The sequence below is a fragment of the Aphidius gifuensis genome, linkage group LG3 (assembly GCF_014905175.1).
Source record: "Aphidius gifuensis isolate YNYX2018 linkage group LG3, ASM1490517v1, whole genome shotgun sequence".
Taxonomy (NCBI): domain Eukaryota; kingdom Metazoa; phylum Arthropoda; class Insecta; order Hymenoptera; family Braconidae; genus Aphidius; species Aphidius gifuensis.
This window is the reverse complement of record NC_057790.1, coordinates 25,419,481-25,433,538: the sequence shown is the minus strand read 5'-3', so window position 1 is coordinate 25,433,538 and position 14,058 is coordinate 25,419,481. Positions and strand designations below refer to the sequence as shown.

At 25.2% G+C, this 14,058-nt stretch overlaps 1 protein-coding gene and 1 non-coding gene across 5 annotated transcripts in view; both read left to right on the top strand.

The window, feature by feature from the left end:
- The window catches only part of LOC122853235 (probable nuclear hormone receptor HR3), a 50,269-nt gene extending 40,990 nt beyond the window's left edge, over positions 1 to 9,279 (top strand). For 2 of the 4 annotated variants that reach the window (XM_044153580.1, XM_044153581.1), the window contains 7 exons: positions 4,701 to 4,866; positions 5,185 to 5,405; positions 5,749 to 6,108; positions 6,760 to 7,032; positions 7,115 to 7,339; positions 7,422 to 7,762; positions 7,845 to 9,279. In XM_044153580.1, coding sequence (XP_044009515.1) covers positions 4,701 to 4,866; positions 5,185 to 5,405; positions 5,749 to 6,108; positions 6,760 to 7,032; positions 7,115 to 7,339; positions 7,422 to 7,681 — 1,505 coding nt within the window. In that variant the 3' untranslated portion in view covers positions 7,682 to 7,762; positions 7,845 to 9,279. Of the gene's footprint in view, positions 1 to 4,700; positions 4,867 to 5,184; positions 5,406 to 5,748; positions 6,127 to 6,759; positions 7,033 to 7,114; positions 7,340 to 7,421; positions 7,763 to 7,844 lie in introns of all 4 variants that reach the window. The other 2 variants (XM_044153578.1, XM_044153582.1) reach the window with 2 other exon arrangements.
- On the top strand, positions 2,587 to 2,660 carry Trnai-aau. Its single transcript has one exon. It is a non-coding gene; the product is annotated as a tRNA-Ile (tRNA).
- Positions 9,280 to 14,058: the final 4,779 nt, after the last annotated feature.

The following is a 14,058-nucleotide window of genomic DNA, read 5'->3' as shown; positions in this document are numbered from 1 at the left end:
AAAAATAAAATAGATAAAATAATAATCAATATATTGTTTTGTACAAAGATTGGTAGAAAAAAAAAAAATAAAAAATATATCAGAGTCATTGACCCGTTGAGAATTAAAGAGAGAATTTTATTCTTCATAAATATATACGATAAACAATAATCATATATAAAATCATAAGTAAAAAAAAAAATTAAAAATACTCATAAAAATAATAAATTATTAAAGATTGATCAGTATATGAATTTGAAAAAAATAAGCTAAAAATAAAAATAGAATGAAAGTTGAAAAGTCATTGGCATAAAGAAAGAAAAAAAAAGAAATTATATAAATATACAAATATATAAATATATGAAAATATATATAGAGAGAGGCGTGTACATTACGCGTTGTTTTAACCGGGGTGTACGACCCCTTATCAACGTCTTCTTCGTTCCCTCTTATACCATTTTGTTAAACATGTCGTTTTATCGAGTCACTAGTTCACACGACAAATATACACACAACTTCTTGCGTATGCGCACAAATCATATCGATCGACTAAGTAAATGGAAAATTAATCGAAATTTTATTTTTATAAAATCCATTTGTTTTTTTTTTTTTTCATCATCATTCATTGAATGTCAAAAAAAAAAATAATACAATAGGCTTACACGCAGTCTGCTACAATAATTTTACTTTTTTTTTTTTTTTTGTGTTATGTAAGCATAAAAAACACATTGTAGATTAATTTACAGATTAAGACTTATCTTAAATTAAGATTCATATTTCAGACACAAAGAACTTGGCTTATGGTTTGATGCTTTCTACTTCCTGGTTCAAATAAAATATCATGTTGTCTTTTTTTTAAATAAAGAATGAGTTTATTTTTAAAATCACTATAGTTTTTTTTTATTTTGAAATAAAGTAATGCATTTTGTTGAATAATTGTTAACGAAAAATTAGATGATATTTTTTTTTTAATTAGATACTTGGATTTGAATAAGTACACATAACTCAACTGGCAGATTGAGTATTCTCATGAAGAAAATATAATAAAAATATAAAAATTCAATTGTCTTCTTGAATTGTATATTTTTTACTGAGACTATTTATACATGAGTAGCTAATGAATATATTGCGTAACAAGTACGCATTAAGTAAATAATTTTCACACAAGTATTATGAAAATGTAGAATAAAAAAATAGTGTGTTTTATATAAATTTTGAACAAAGGAGATTTATCATAAGGGTGCTATATTTATTTAGAAAAAAAAAAGATAAATTTTCCATGGTTTTCGAACAGCTCAGAATTTTTCTGAGCTGTTCGAAAGGTATGCTGTTGATGTCGTCAATGATCAGTCAATGATTTTGTCTCAACAAATATCAGAGCCATCATCAGCTGATGATCTAGGAAAATCTCATTCAAATTTTTACATGTCATACACTCCTTGTCGCGAGGAAGGCTTCTAAGATTGTTCAAAAATTCTTGATTATAATTTGCAAGAGAGAATATGCGTGTTAAATTGTCATTTAGTATGTAATAGTTTTTTTTTTTTCATTTTCGAAAATCGCGTGTCACAGTCATTAAACATTACATGTCTGTCCCTTTTCCATTTTAACACGACGAAAGGTGAAACGATGACATTTGCACGTTTCAAGGGAGGCACAAGAAAAGACAATAGAGATTCCAACTGTTATGAGTGTTCGTGTTCTTTTTAACGGGAATGATCGTCGCGTAAATGGCAGCTGAATAGAAAATTCCCAACAAATACCAGATAATGAAAATAATATTAAAAAACTGTTCCAAATACGTCACGAATATTAATAAAACTTGAAAAATTTATTTCAATATAGCATCAGTGCATTCTGTACAGATGATGAAAAAAAAATCACCAAGTTTATATTTAAAGTAAAAATTCATAGTACCAAAATTTCAAAATTAAATTATCTTAAAAATCATATTAATCAAGTAAAAAAAATTACCCTTTTAAAGACAATAAAACTACTGGCTACTGTGCAAATCATGAGCATATTGAAACAGTTCAAAATAATTTCAAAATAATTGAAATTAAGCTTAGTAAAATGAAGGGGGATGATGAATCCACAAGGTGTCATTAAATTTTTCAAAAATAAATTTTCTATAATAAATTTGATATTTTCATTTTCATGGGATATTAGGTTGATAGAAGATATATGTATAATATTATATAGATAATATTTATTCAACTCGTAATAAATCAGCTAGTTCTATTTTTGTTGATACAACACGAAACCACCCAATTTTGTCATTGTAAAAAATTTTAACAACATAATTATAGAAGCAGTCTGAGTAACTATATTTATTTATCTTAAAATATCCACAATTTTATTAACCTAGCTATGTTTATTGCACATGTTGGTGCACTGTTATTTTCATATCATCAAAATTCACAAAAAAAACATTCACAAAATCATTACAGTGATTAAATTACTTGGATGTTTCAATTTTAGGATACAGGATGCTTTAACCAGCTCAATAAATGACTTATATTTCTACAAAAAAATATTTTTCAGTGCAGAACATATGGCGTTAGCTAGCCTGACATTTTATAGTGAAAATATTGTAGGCGAGGGCATGGCCCATTAGCTCAGTTGGTTAGAGCGTCGTGCTAATAACGCGAAGGTCGCGGGTTCGATCCCCTCATGAGCCATTTTTTTTTATATTACATTAATCCAAATAAAAAAAAACCAATTGTAGATTATAATTTATAATAATACTATTATGCAGCATAACTTTGAACTTTGTTCTTATATAATTACGCAATCCATCTATACTTAAAAATAAAAAGAAATTATTTAACTAATTTTTATTTAATACTCAAATACTGAAGACAAGTATTTTTACTTGTTCAAAGTTTATTATCATGTAAAAACCATGAAAAATTTATAAATATATATATACATTGAAGGCCATTTATGTATGTAATATTTGTTATCTAATATTGATGCATCTATATTTATATTTTGCTCAAATTTATATGCACATTTATCTATATAATACACACATAAATATTTACAGTAGTATAAAATAGATGTATAAATGAACCGCACCTATATATAGCAACCAGAAAATGCATTATATATATAGTAAGTTCTTCCTGATTGTTTCTCTTTCTTTTTTATGGGCCTCCAGCAGATGCCTTCTCTTCTCTCCTCTCTCTCCTCCTCCTTCTCCTCTCTATTACTTCTCATTTTCTCTTCTTTTCTTTTAACTTGTTTCTTTTTCACTTATTTTCTTTTTATTTCTCCGTCTCATCGGTCGATCACCCTTTGGTTTTCTCGTGTCTTCCTCATTTCTTGCTTTTTCAATGTGTGGTTATTTGTATACATGTGCAAGCTTTCATATTTTCACGGAGAACACACACCCATGTACTTTTATATACACAGTGTCACATTCCCCCTTATTATTATTTTTTTTTTTCATGACAATCCATAGCATGCTTTTCAGCTGTCTTGCAAAAGTGACGTCACGTGGCTAAAGTCACATCTTTTCTCTTTTCTATGACTATCGTTCACAACACCCCAAAGCTTTTTTATTACGAAAAAAAAAAATTTTAATGCGCGCGCATTTTATTTTTGTACACTATATTTGATTCTTGTTCGAAACAGAAAAGAAGGGGCAATAGTCACTGCTTGAGCTTGTGACGTATTTAAAGTTCCCTTCTCTTCTTAAATTCATCTAAACACTCATCATCATATGACGTCATAGTCAATGCTTCCGCGTTCTCTTAAAGCGCATGTGCATAATAGCCAATTATCCCTACTTATTGTCATTATGCAGCCACATGTAGTATGCATATTTATTTTAAAAAATTTTATTCAAATACTTGAAAAATATCAAGCTCAAAAAAAAATCATTATAAATTAAAAAAAAAAAAAATATTTATATTTTTAACAATTTTTAATGATCTTTTTATGTATATTTTTTTTTTTTTTTTATAAAAAAATCTGAAAGCTTTGAATTTTTGTTTTTTAATTAAATAATTCAAGTCAATTTTTTGACAATGGAATAATCAAATTTTAAAAAAGAAAAAAAATCAATTGTATTTTGTTTTATTAAAGTATATTTGTTTTTTTTTTTTTTATGGCTACATATGTATACGTCTGATCATGTCATTGATTTTTTCACTGTAATGCCTATGGGCGTGTTAGGGCCACACAATTGTACGACGTAACAATGACGTTGGTGCTACAAAATTCTATCGAATTCATTTTAATCTCCGATGTTTTGTTCCGAATAATGATCTTCTATTTTTTTTACTATTATTATTTTTCATCTACAAGCTGCTTTTTTTCGCTTCAAAAATGAAAGTAGAATAAAAATCAAACAAAAAATTTAAATGAACAGAAGAAAAACAAATTTTTTAATTAGATTTTATATGAATCTAATGATTTTTTTTTTCGACATAATAATGCATTGAAATGAACATACAGTATTATCGATATTTTATTATTATTATTATTTCAAAGTGTCTTTGTTCTTATTTCTCATTGCAAGACGCATTTATGTTGCAACTTCTTTGTATCATTTTATTTTTTTATAATTGTTTTTTTTTTATTTGTTGCTATATGTGAAAATTAATATACCGGATTGTTAAATTCATTAAAAATAACTTATTATTTGTAAAAGTTTATAATTTAAAAAATTATTATATTTATTTTATATAATTATGTTTTATTATATTTTGCAGCTGTTAAATTTGGACGTATGTCAAAAAAACAAAGAGAAAAAGTTGAAGATGAGGTGAGATTTCACAGAGCGCAAATGAGAGCGGCATCTGAAACTGCACCGGATAGCAGTGTATTTGAACATCAAACACCAAGTAGTTCAGATCAACATCATTCATACAACGGCGGGTCAGTATTTTTCTTTGTTAAGATATTTTATTTAATTGCAAAAAAAGAAATTATTAATAATGTAAATTTAAAAAAAATATATTTGTAAATCTGTAGTTTCATATTGAAACAACATTAAATCATCATCATCATCATCATCAAAGATCATCAACCAAGCCATCAAGATAAATCCGAAATTTTAGTAAAATAAAATTTCAAAAAAAAAAAATATATTTATATATTTTTGATTTATTTTTTAACATAGACATTTCGATATTTCATGTTGTATTTTTTGTTTATTTTTCATCAAATATCATGGACTAATTGACTACTGAGCAGCTACACATATGGTGGAAGTGAATATGCATCACCAGGACAAGGAACAGGTGGATCTGGCTACTACAATCATCAGGCAATGACGAATTATGAATTGAGTGCTGATTATGTTGACAGTACGACGGCATATGATCCAAGACCGACCCAAACACAAGTTGATCCATTAACACCTGATACACCCTCAGTCACAGCAACTGGTGTAATACCCAGTGTTGTTAATACAGGTAAATTTCATTTTAAAATTAAATTAATAATCAATTATTTCAACAAAATAAATAAATAAATAAACCTTTACTAACTAAAGTTTTTATGTAAAGCTCATTTTTAAAAATTCAAAAATACTATTAATAATTTCTTAAAAACACTGTGGTTTTTTTTTTTTTTTTCATTTAATTATATGTCAATCCATATCTAATAATATTAATAATTTATAACTGTTAATATATGATTTTCTTTCAAGTATTTCATGAGCTTTATGTAGAAATTTGAGTTTTTTTTTTTAACGAAAAAATAAAAAAATAAAAATAGCAACTTATGTAATGTCCATTGGTAAAAAAAAAAAAATAGGAAAACCACTTTCCGCATCGACAACCGGAAGCGGTACGGGTAGTGGAGGTGGTAACTCAGGTGGTAGTGGTGGTGGTGGTGGTGATGGGGTTGAGGGTGTAAGTGGTGCTGGCAATAATGTTAGTAACAATAATGGGGGTAGCAATGGAAATGGGAACAACTGTGGTGGTAATGGTGGTACAACAAATAGTGGTACATTAAGTGGTGGTGGAATTGTTGCTGTTAAACAAGAAGCATCTGTAGATCTTGCAAGTCTAGGTCATGGCTCATACACGATGGTTGATTCAACGACATTCATCAGTGGCCAACAACAAAGGGTCAATAATACACCAGAAGATGATGAAGTTCCCAATCTACCCAGTATGTCCCATGCAAGATGTGAGACTATAATGTTTTGTGTCTAGCCCCCTTTCTGCACTTATGCATGATTTTGATTTGCTTATTTTGTTTGTTCTCTTTTGGAAGGGTTTCTTTTTTTTTTTTTCTTCTGTTATCACTCAATTTTTTTTCTTCAATAATTATTATATTTCTTTGAATTAATCTCAGTCAATGTTGTTTATCTTCTGTCTTTAATTTTTCTATATTTGTATACAGCATGTATATGGGCCTCAAATTTTGTTTTAAAATTCTTGTCGTTAAAAAAAAAAAAGAAAATGCATGATTTATAGATTCATGTTTCAACGTCATGTGTGAATTTTATTATTGCAAATTAAATTATACGCATATATATTTTATTGTCATTTAAAATAGTAGAAATTGTTATGAAGATAAATAATACAATAGGGGTATGATTGAAAAATGAACACTAATGGGGCACCAAGTTAGGAAGCGACACTATTTTCATCATACCCCTATATGTATGAAAATTAACATGATAGATAAGGGCCCTTGAAAACAATTTCTACTATGATTATAAATCTTTTATTCCTTTAAATTTAATTTAAATATATTTATTATATTTATTTTTAATAATAAATTATTGTATTAATTACTTTTATTTTGACAATATAGATCCGGCACAAATCAGCGAGCTGCTGTCAAAAACGATAGCAGATGCTCATGCGAGAACGTGCCTTGTATCAGCTGATATTATTCAAGAATCATTTCGTAAACCTCAAGATTTAACTAAATTGATATATTACAAAAATATGGCACATGAACAATTATGGCTTGAATGTGCACAAAAATTAACGACAGTTATACAACAAATTATTGAATTTGCAAAAATGGTACCAGGTTTTATGAAACTATCACAAGATGATCAGATTGTTCTTCTCAAAGCTGGTAAGTATTATTATAACTAAAGTATATATTAAGCTAATTAATTAATTATATAATAATAATTGTTATTACTAATTTAATTTAGGTTCTTTTGAGTTGGCTGTGCTACGTATGAGTAGGTACCTTGATCTTCAACAAAACTGTGTTCTTTATGGTGACACAATGTTACCACAAAATGCCTTTTTCACATCAGACACAGCTGAAATGAAACTTGTATCTTGTGTATTTGAAATTGCAAGAAGTGTAGCTGAGCTTAAACTCACAGAAACTGAACTTGCTCTTTATAGTGCAGCTGTTCTTTTAAGTCCAGGTAAAATTTCGATTTTTTTTCAATATAAAATCATCAATAACATGAATATTATTTATACTAATTTGTTGTTATTTATATACAGATCGACCTGGACTAAGAGGACAATCAGAAATAACAAGGTTATCACAAGCAGTAATAAGAGCCTTAAGATCAGAACTTGATCGTAATCATATATTACCAATAAAAGGTGATGTTACTGTTTGTGATGCTTTATTAGCAAAATTACCACAACTACGTGAAATATCACTTTTACATATGGATGCACTTGCTAAATTCAAAAGATCACAACCACATCTTGAATTTCCAGCACTTCACAAAGAGCTATTCAGTGTAGACAGCTGAATAATCGATGTTGTGCAGGGTAACCCATCAACAATACTAACAAACGATGTAGAGTAATATTGGGGTCCTTGCTTTGTCAAGGTAATTAACCATTTAAATATTTAAATAAATCAATTACATTGTTAATTAATTTATCTAATAATTCAACGTATTATTTTTACAGATTATTTCCTTCGTATTGAACATATTGGGCCTTACATAAACATAACATTGTTACATATAAAAGTATACATAAAAATGCAACATAAAGTATAAAAAAAAATAAATATATTATATAATTTAAAAATACATGTAAACATAATACATACATATATATAATTATTAAAATAGTATATATATGTATGTATTAAAAATATAGTTATAAAAATAGGTGAACTATCGGTTGTTACTATACATACATAAATACTATATATTATTCACTAATAATGGTTGAAAATATCGTCATGGCTATCCTGAGACAATGTTAAATAGTTAAATATATATTAAAATTATTAAAAATAATAAACAATTAATGAATGAATTAAAATAACGATTGGAAAAATGTGTAATATCAACAAAGGAATAAAACAAAAAATTCGATTGATTGAATAATTGTTGTATAATAAATTTTGGCGTATTGTTTTTTAATAAAAACAATAAACAATAAAACAAAATGTGAAAAAATAAATCGTTATAATGTTGAGGCTGAAGCACTATGTGCAATTTATGAATTAAACTTGGAATCGTTGTTTGGAATTTTTTTTTTTTTATTCAAAAAATTCAATTCGAAAAAAAAACGTTCACCGTTTTGGATTATTATTATTAATTTTATTTTTATTATTAATATTATTATTAATGTTGTACTGTTCTTATATACATTATTATTATTAATTAATTATTATTATTATATATTATGGGATTTTTTTTTTGTCATTGTCTGAGGACTGCCTTGAACGACACAAAAAACACACACACTCACACATGTAGTTAGAATTAATTGAGATGAATTAAAAATTGATTAACGTTTCGGTTAAAGCACATTGTTGACGTGCTTCTCAAATACGTAAATATTACTTCCCCATTGTGGCCACGACGATGTAGTAAAAAAAAATGTGTCGATGTTGTTTGTTTTGTTGTCAATTTGTTTGGTTTTTTTTTTTCTAATCAAGAATTGTTTTTTTATTGGGATAAAGAAAAGAAGAAAATAGTGGAAAGATAAAAAAGAAAATTGGTTAAAATTATATTGAAGCTTTTTTGGAAATTTATCTTTGTTTTATTTTGTCTTTTTTTTTTCAAGATTGTATAGATTATCGAGGCTATAAAAAGCTTAAGAAAAAAATGAAAAAAAAAATATATATATAGCATATTTATGAATTGTGATGATAGAATCGTTATTAATTAGAGAATTTTTATTGTAAGTGTGGTGTGTGGAGTCGTCAAGTATAGGTACAAAAAAAAAAAATAATGAAATAATAAATTGTTTTTATTATTATTTTGTTAATTTAATTTTTTTAATTTTTTCCAACCGAGACATTAATTTCGATTTTCGACGCATATTACTTGTTTGAAAAAAAAAAAAAAATACTGGCCAAGATGTATTAAAAGATGATTTGAAAAATGCATGTAGAAAATTTGATATTAAAATGATGAAATTTATTTAAAAATCAAAGCTCTATGCATTGGCCCGTTGAGGTTGGAAGTAATGTTTTTCAAGTACGTACAAATGATTTAAAAATTTTTATTAATAATAAACAAGTTATGAAAAAAAAAATATATATATAATTAATAAAGAAAAAAAAATATGTGAATGAAACAAAGCGTTTTCAGACCGGTGAAGGATAGCGATATGTAGATAGTGGTTTTTAAGAAATGATAAAAAGAAAATAATTAACAAAAAAAAATATAAAATTAATAAACGATAATAGGGCAAAGGCCACGGTGCGCCAACTGATACGTTTAGTGAATGATAAAATAATAATTTTAAGTAAATAAAATAATAAATAAAAACGATATTCTATTGATTAACAAATAGAAATTCATCTAGATGTAGTTAATATATATTTAAAATAATAAATTCAAAAGCATAAACACTCCCACTTGATAACACACACACACAACACATAGACATACACAAAAAAAATTAATAAATAATTAATAAACAAATGGGTCTTAAAAATTTAATATAAAAAATGAAAAAACAAAAAAAAAAAAAAAAGACACAGTTGTAAAATCATTTTTCAAATTTAAAAAAAAAAAATATTATATACAGTTCGATTAGAATAAAATTATAGACACACTGCATCTAGGAGGATTTGGAGTTAAATTTTATAATGAATATATATATAATTAAATAAAAAAAAAGTTGACGAATAATAAATGAAAAAAAATAAAAAAAAAAAAAAAACTTATATTTAAATGAAAAAATAAATTAAATAATATAAATAAACAAAAAAAAATTATATAAATTTGGGTGACGGTGGTCGTATTTCATAATCATATTTTTTATATCTATCAATGTGTCATTCATTTATAATCATTATTATTTTATTATTAATTTATAAAAAAAAAAAATTATTATTATTTAAATTATAAGATTTATTTGTCATAAAACATCGTGGTAAAATTAAATTCATTATTGATCAGTAACGTCCACCCTTGCCCAACGAAATCTATGCGTTTAAAAATAAACGTTGACTCTAGAATTAAGGCTTATGGTATTCATTAAATTAACCGGAAAAGAAATAATAAAAAAAAAAATGAACAAATAAAAAAATAATAATAGTTATAATAATAAACACTTAGACATGCGTAAGTTTCGAATTCTTGCGATGGTCCCACCTTGAAATTTTATTTGTTTTGTTTATAAAAATATATATATATATTATTTTTTGTCTTTTTTTTTTGTTTGTCTATATTTATCACTGTATTTATATTAATGAAATAAAATTTTTAAAAAACTGTTGCGATAATATAATCAACTAGAAACACCAGTTTTATGTGTTCTATTTTGTCAACTGATTTTAACAGATGACAGAAAAAAAATATATATATTTATTGTACTATGTTAATTAAAAAAAAAAAATTTGTGATATTTAATTACAAATCAAATTCGTGAAGAGGAATTCAAAAATAATAAATATTAAAAAAAATATATAAAAGAGGTAATTAAAAAATTTTAATATATATTTACAGTTTTGTTGGACCATCGTGAGTTAATCGTAACTGTGCTTGAATTTGTGAAAGAAAAAAAAAAAATATCCCGAATTTCCTTGACCCAATTATCTCATATTTATAGAAAATAAAAAAATGAAAAATATTAATAAAAATTGTTAAATAAAAAATGAAAACTACAAGGTGACAGAAAATTTTAAAAAAATAATAAATAAAAAAAAAACAAAAATCTATATATACCTTTCAGAACAAATATATTTCAAAAAACTAACAAAAAAATATCCACAAAAATTCAATAGCAACTATTAGTTATTATTTATTAATTTATTAAATATGTCTACATAATTATGTAAACATATTTTATTGTTAAATCAAGTGAAAAAGTTGAAAAAAAATTTTTAAAAATCCATGAATGCTGACAGATAAAATATTATTTTTTTTCTTTTTTTTTTGCAAGTAGTTTGCAACAATTTTTTGAGACCCTTTATACTAATAAAATTTCACCTTCAAAAATGTGTGCTATTGAAAAATAAAATTTTTAAAAATAATCTCACCTGTGCTTAAAAAAAAAATACGTAAATAATATCTTTGGGAAACGAAAAGAAAATGAAACAAAAAAATTATATATTATATAAAAAAAAAATTATTTAATTTTGAATTAATCTCTGTCAGTTTTAATCTGATGTTGTTAAATTCAATCATGTTTTTTCTGAATGCAGGGTGTTTTTTATAAAAAACAATATCAACTTGTTTGCGTGTGTGTGTATGTGTGTGTGTTAAAATGGGACTGTGAGTATTCGAAATTATTCTTGTTCTATAAATTTTCTATGATGCACAATTCACAATTTAATTTTCATTCAATATTTTTTTTCTTTCATTTTTTTTTTTTTTATCTAATTAGAATTTTTTCTCGTTAATATCACGTGTTTTTTAATAATAATAAATCATTTTTTTTGTATTTAATATTATATATTGTCAGTTTTAAATTTTAATTCGATACATCGATAATTTTCTAATATTTTTCATTGGCTATTGTTGCCACCTCTCGGACTGATATAACATAAATTTATAAATACAAAAAAATAATAATTAATTAAATACGAGTTATCGATAATAATTAAAACTTGAAAAAATTTATTATCATTAATAAATGAGATAATAAATAATGAAAAAATTTGTTGTTACTTTTTTGTTTTTTCAAGAAATTCTTTTTTTTTTCGTTTTGTAAAATTAAAAAGTTGCAATAATAATATATTACACATTTAAATTATTTGTTAATGAATGAAATTAAAATTAAAAAAATATATAAGTGCCCACGATAATTGGCTAATAAATAAAATAAATAAATTTATAATTAAAAAATTAAGAAAAAAAAAAACATCCAGTAATGATAAATAGCACAATAAAAAAAAAATTAAAAAATATAAATTACGTATTGATCTGGTATTAAATCATTGGAATAACTAATTATTATTAAAATTTTAAAAATGTAAAATTTAACATTATTTAAATGACAAATTGAGTTTAATTATTATTTTTTTGTTTTTTTTAAATGTATGACGATTAAAATTTTTTTATGATAAGGAAAAAATTTGACTATGCGAAATAGCACAGTCCCAAAAGTTTTGCTGAATAATTATTAATAATAAATAAAAAATAATAAAATATTTGGTTTTTTTTTTTTGTATATAGATTTTTGATTGGAAAAAAAAATTCAATTTAACTGTTCTATCATCAGATCGGAGTGAAATAAAATCAAGGTAAGTTGAATAATCATTAAACTGGATTAAAAATATATTTAAGATTCAAGGACTATCACGATGTTTCGAAAAATATCATTAGTAATTATTTGAAGCAACAAGAACGTATGCAAGTTTCAAAACGATAAATAGATCAATGCAATAGTTGAATAAAATCCTACCTTTGTTGCGGAGGTCCTTCCCAGGCAGGTGTTTCAATGATCTTTAGGTGATTCATGATGATATCATTATCATCATCATCATCAGCAGGTTGAATATTGTTGACTATTTTTTTTCACAACACGTTCAACAACATCTGTAATAGAAAAAACCGAATTATATTAGTTATGAGTTTAATAAAATAATTTTAATATTTGTTCAACAAAACATAAACAATTAATTGTTCAACAAAATCCTAAATCAATTGATGATAATGCACCAGGTTCGAGGAACATTCTTTATCATTTTCCGTTAGTGGCACTGAGTTCTGGAGGTATTGAAAGCTAACAGATGCTTACCAACACCCACTGATGATCACAATTTAAAATTTTCTTTTGCATACTTGCATTTGATATAATAAATATTTAATGATTACAAAACCATCAGCATTTTAAAATATAAAAGAGTCTATTTGATAATTTGATTCAACTAATTAACTAAAATAATCAAGTGGTACACCAGGAAGATCATGACAATCAACAACACTACTAGCATCATTTGCTATTATTAGATTTTGTAACAAAAAAAATTGAAAAACAAATTAATCATGTTAAATTTTACTTTAATCTACTACTTTGATGTTTCAATTGACCAGGACGTTGAGTGTAATTAAAGAGTAATTTTTATATTATCAAGGATCCATCATTGAAGCAAAGGATCATGTAGATTGTCTCAATCACGATTTAATATCTATTAATGACCAAGTCCATGAGTATAAACTAAGCAAGATAATTTTTTCTAAGCTGGTTCAGGTCAATTGAATTGTCAGTTATTATATTCCTCAAGTCAAACAATTGTCTTCAAGTTGTTTAATTGTTATTGATCGTTAATTTTTTACTTGTCTTTGCATAGCTTTGTTGTCACGTTTTCATTGCTAATAAAACATATTATTTGTCAACTGAATCAATTAAAATTAAAGTCAGTTAAATCATTAAACAAACTCTCAACGATATTATTACTTTACCTAGTTGCTGGTTCAAGTGTCCAAGTGGTTCTATTGGATTGTACTAATATACTAACTAATATTATCCAAATTCAACAAATGTCATATTAAAATTATCGAATGATTTAGAATCAATTTGACTATACTTGCTAAACCATCTGGTAAATGAAAACTAAAGCCAACATACCTTGTGACACCTCCAACATCATCAGCATTTTCTTGGTTTTTTTTTCTGTTGGACAACAACTTTGGCTCCATGCTAATTACGTTAAACTTTATTCATTTCAATCCAATTATTTGTTGGCCAGCTTTTGTATATCAAATAC